The following is a 5,727-nucleotide window of genomic DNA, read 5'->3' as shown; positions in this document are numbered from 1 at the left end:
TCTTATATCGTTCTAGATAGGTCACCTGGTGGTTCAAATGACCCGTAATTTTTTCTATATGGGCCTGTAGTCTATGTGCATTGTGACGTGACGCATCTAATTCACAAACGTTTTTGATGGAAGTCCGTCCCTTTGAAAATTAAAAAAAAAGGATCAAGCATAGGAACTTTGATCTGCAATATTGCTGGATCAGTGGGATGGCTCTTTGAATTCTCTGTCTACAAAGCATCTAGTTTAACAGGATGTGAAACTATCTCCACTTCAGCCTGAACTTAATCAATAAGCTCTGTTGAAACTGGACATTTTCTATTAAACATAGTATTATTTGACCCGACACAGGCTTAATTGGAAGGTTTGCTCCCTATGCAGCACTTTGAAATTTTACAGAGTTGATTAAAACTTTGAAACTAATAACGAAGTCTAGAGCAATCTTGTTGGTATAAAAAATCAATACGTTCTTAAGGAGAAGTCCATAGTTGTATATATTATGAATACAAAGCGTAATTATAAGCGTAGGCACGCCTTCGTCAGCAGACCATTTAGGATTTGTTTGCACGCGCGTAATTTTGTATGCATCTTTGTGAACCCAAAAATAAGGTCACGTTACTCTTTTATTAGACTTCCATTGAAGATATTTTTTTAGAGAAAGTACTGTATGTGGATTATACTATACTATGTGCATATGTGTTTATATTATATGAATATATATTATAATCGTTTTTGCTTTTACATCTGTATCTTTGTTGTTAAGTATAAAACCTTCATACATTCTGGACATAATTTAACCTCTTATGAAGAAGGCCTGTGTATTAGCAGTGAGAACATATATGGGTTGATGATAATTAATTTTTTTTTTATATAATACATAAATGTCGGCAATAGTAGGGGAGCCCAAGAGGGGATTTTGGGATGTACTCGAGCGCGTCAGATTATTATAAGGGAAGGTAACTTACCTATTACTAAGTACCTCCAGAAAGTATGAGCAGTTGATATTGGTGGGTGCGCTCACAGGAGCCGCAGGAAATTAAAAAATAACGATAATTCTCTAAGGTTACGCTCAAATTGTCAGATTAGCGAAATTTGGATTTTTTATGTTCTAAATAACCCGTAATATCTTTATTTGACGCGGTCGAGTCATATTTTTTGTATATTTTACCTTTTATTCGTAGCCACGAAATTACCACATAAATCGTAAGAATAAGTTATATTTTATTTCAGTGATATGCCAGAGCATTCAAAATATCAAAATCTAACGTGCTTGAGTATTTCCACAGCCCCCTTTTTCTTTTATAATTAAAAAAAAAACAGTAGCAGTCGTAGGACTGCCGATAGAAGTGTAAACGGAACTATTAAGTTGAGAGTAATTAAAACTATATGCAAAAATTATATGAAATTTTTTATGTTTTATTTATTAGTTACAAATGATGGATTAAACAAATCATGAACAAAATATAAATACAAAGTGGTTGAAAAAATTATTATTAGCATGTCGGTGACGCGAACCGAGGATTTTACCCTCTACCAAAACGCTCAACGCGCCTAAAGAAGTTTTTACTTCAAAAAAATCAAAAACCTTTTTCCATCGCTAAAATTGAACACACTATAGAACTTTTTTCTTGCTATCGCATAATCTGTGAATTCCAATAGGTTTCTGAAACGCTCGAGTAAATACACATTTAGCATCTTGGGCTCCCCTACTACAAAGTGCGACTCGGGTTCCTTATAATTAAGTCAAAGAGCAACTGCAAAAAAGAAACTATGAAATTAAAATATATATCTATTACCTATTTTTTATTTTGCCATTTTTTTTATTTCACCCTTTGGGTACGGAAACCTAATCGAATCTTACGATTGGAGGAAAACATTCACTGTATTGATCTACTTAATACTAGATACTTAAAAATTATTGATTACAACAATCGAGTTATGTAGATACATTAGGTATATATATTTAAATAGAATATGAACTCGTAGCATAATAAACTCATACTAGTGTTACAAGTAGGTACGCTCCGGGACCGCTAGGTAGTGCAGTGCCGATTGTCTTTGCGATATAATGGAACGTATAATTCATCTCATTCGGACGTAGAGTGCTTCTCAGCCACTACTGAGCTTTATTATAAGCATTTTTTAACGGCAATATATAGGTAGATGGATTTAAACGCCCCTGAAACCATCTGCATAATAGGATTTTATCCATTATGAACACAATTCAAATCGTTTATAATAAAAGTGTGTATGTAGTTAGTGGAGATTAAGAATTATTAGAAGAAATTGCGTATCATTGACAGGGGTGGCTCACTGGTTAGGTCCTCGGACATAAATAGAATAGTTAAGGTTTCGATATCGGACAAACGTGCACATCACGTAAAGAAAAATATCGTTAAGAAACCTGCATGTCAAAGAATCAAAAGTTCGACGACATGTGACGTCTGCCATCCCACACTTTGCCAGCGTGGTTGATTACGGTCTGAATCCTCCCTCATACGAAGCCCATGTGTGATCAAATATGGGCTGTCGATGATGACAGTAATGTAATTTCCTAATTGTATTAAACTGATATTTTTGTTCACAGCTAAACCAATGGGCGGTATAAGTTAAGCGTAAAGTTAAATCTAAGAAGGTCGGCAGCGGTCATTGGATGGCTATGTATTACTACGCGAGCAAGCTGAATGAAGCGTCATGTAGCGGGTGTAATATAAAGGTAAGGTGATACAGATTTTAGATCATACGTTATTATCGGCTGCCAGTACGCCAAATACAGTATATATGAATATACGATCGACGCTTATGATATTACGGGAACGACTGGCATCCGTCGAGGTGCGGACGAGCGGTTGATGGTGATTGGTGATGAATATGTATGGTCTTGATGCACGGCTTTCGATTTTGAAAATTATACGTATGTTATTCGCTTAAAGATTTCATGTAACTATGGGGCAAATTAAATGACGAGTACATTGTGTTTTAGACCGAACTGGAGGGGGCGTTTGAAAGTGTGGAAGTAAAAAAAACTGTTGTGCCCTCGGTAGTTACTGCTTACACAAATCACATTAAACAAATGCATCATTGAAAAGTTTCAAATCGCGCTAATATTTATGAAAAGAAACACAAGTTTTATCAAATAGCTATAACATGATATTGTTTTCTTTTTTAAGTTTCATGATTTCGAATAGTTGAGATCGACTATGATTAAACCGTAAAGTGAACTTGAACGTACTTCCGAAGTGAATGAAACAATAAGATAAGTTTTAACAACGATTCTAACGTTTGAATTTTTGTAGAAAAATATTTATTGTTAAATATAAAAAAAAGCATTAACATATAATTCATTGGATCTCAACTGAATAAATCGTAATCCTAACTACACTACTAACAAACCGCCCCGGATTTGCTCGTGGTACATATATAACATTTAGCACTCAGGGATCCTACATATACAACACAGAATAATAAGTCACGTTCACGCATATCATTTATATTGCGTCTAGGGCTTAAATAATGTAACATTTAATGGACAAAATGTTTGGATGCTTTATGCTTTCATGCCAGAACGAGCTTTCCGATCTGAATTAAATTCGACATAGAGATAGAACATAGCCTGGATGAGTACTTACTATCTATGTGATATGCGTCACTCGGTTTCAATGGTTTCCTTTCACAAATCAACAACAATGGGCCTAATTCCCATTTGCGAATTGCATTATTTATATCGGAGTAAGGGCACTCACCATGATGTAGTCCGAAACATCACAACTCGTTTTTTTGGTATGAGCTGATAGCTAAATTTCAAGAGAATCTGTCTACATACGTCGGCGTATGTAGCCGTAAAACTTATTTTCTTTTACGTTTTAGATTATTAAGGTTTGAGATTAAAGCAGAATAACAGATGAACAAAACAAAATTCCATATTCATTGTTTTAGGTTCTGTAGCGTTATTCAAGTCTGATAATACATTTTCAATGTATTTTCTTTCATAACGTGAACATCCCTAACGCCTACTAATATGAAATAATACAAAAGTGACTCTGCTTGTCTCCCTGTCACGCTTAACGACCTTACCCGATTTTGATGAATTTGGAACCAAAGGTTTTGCCAAGGTTCAGTCTACATAGGTAGACTGAACCTTGTAGGCATGTACACAGGCTATTTTTGTCAAGAAAATAAGGCTTTATGTGAGTGAAATATGGGATATGTATGTGATAGCGTAGAGTGCACGCGAGGGAAGCCGGACGGAAAGTTTGTTTGTATATTTAATTGAATGTTAAAGGGGATTTAAGTTAACTACAACGTAAGAGTGTGGAATTTAAAATAAGTTGCTTTCAATGAAGTCTTTGCCGTCGGAAACTTACGCGAAGCGCTACACTTAAAATCCATAGGGGCGTTTATTAGCAGTGGATTATAGAAGCGTCTGTGAACATCCATTGGTTAGCGATTCGCCAGTCTGAAAATCTTTGTGGAGATTAAAATGGCGGAAGCTGGTGATAAACTTACTTACTTACTTACTAGCGTAAACCAAAATTGTGCCAATAAGGCACAACTTTCTTAAATCTTATTATTATTGGGTTTAACCAATAATTGAACTTTGAAACGAAAGTACTAGCGTTAAGTTTACAAAGAACTTAAATGTTTGAGACGAGGGAAGGCGCATCAGCCGGAACAGCTGCGCTTTTTTGTGAAATTGATACTGAGTTTGCTAATTAACTTGGTTTTAATTTATACTATTTTGATTTTATCATTATTGGTTTTAATTAACGTAGATAGAAAAGGTTTTAATTACGCTTGTAACGAAATTGTTATTTTCAAATGATTAATCATTCGTATATAATTTGTATTGTGAAAATAATTGTTTATTAATTGACTATAACATATTGCCTTTGATTAATTAAGTTCGGTACGTGTAATAATGGTGTTTGTGCATCGCTAATTAACATGACGTGCCTTTGATAGACTCTCGTACCTTTAAATTGGAATGCTTCGCCAGATTCAATGAAATAAATTAATATTTGATTTCACTGTTTGATTTTGCATAACCTTAACAACACGTGAGGGTATTTCGCTCGATTATCGTTTGCGAATCACTCGCCCTGTGTTTTTCATACTATTTTAAATTATTCTTTCATCATTTTGTAACAGGTTTACTTTTAATGTTTTATATTTGTCAATCTGATTTAAAAGATCGGCCGTATCACTTCGGATAGTAAAAAATTGTTAACGATATATATGCTATGCTTATATACAACCTGGATATACACAGTTTCATGAAAAGCCGGTTAAATCGTTGAAATTGTATTCCATGGACATGCTTTTGACGGCGAAATTATCGAGTCTTTGCGTATTTTTTTTTGTACAAGTTACGTTTCGTATACGGTATAAATATGCATTTATGAATACTATTAGTATACCAGCGCAAACATTTTTTAATAACTATATTATTATATTGAATTAGAAATTTTGAAGTTTGACATTCATGACCGACATCTTCAACTGTTTCACCTTTAATATGGTTGAATAAATAAGGCGTCCCCGTACTGACCTTGCATCGATATTCTTCCTACATCTATAACTAGGTATAACTCTTAAATTATTAATACTGTCAGACTTGTGTCTCTGCTCAGCTACGTCATTATTGATTTATACTTTAGATTGGTATTAGACTACAGGCCCATATAGAAAAAATTACGGGTCATTTGAACCACCAGGTGACCTATCTAGAACGATATAAGG

The 5,727-nt window shown here is 34.3% G+C and overlaps 1 protein-coding gene across 1 annotated transcript in view; it reads left to right on the top strand.

The window, feature by feature from the left end:
• The window catches only part of LOC119835676 (ras-GEF domain-containing family member 1B-like), a 37,156-nt gene that overhangs the window by 5,912 nt on the left and 25,517 nt on the right, over nucleotides 1-5,727 (top strand). The window contains exon 2 of the mRNA XM_038360644.1: nucleotides 2,576-2,704. Coding sequence (XP_038216572.1) covers nucleotides 2,642-2,704 — 63 coding nt within the window. The 5' untranslated portion in view covers nucleotides 2,576-2,641. The remainder of the gene's footprint in view (nucleotides 1-2,575; nucleotides 2,705-5,727) is intronic.

Source organism: Zerene cesonia, chromosome Z, assembly GCF_012273895.1.
Source record: "Zerene cesonia ecotype Mississippi chromosome Z, Zerene_cesonia_1.1, whole genome shotgun sequence".
NCBI classification, from domain to species: domain Eukaryota; kingdom Metazoa; phylum Arthropoda; class Insecta; order Lepidoptera; family Pieridae; genus Zerene; species Zerene cesonia.
The sequence above is the reverse complement of the archived record's forward strand: the minus strand, read 5'-3'. Positions and strand labels throughout refer to the sequence as shown.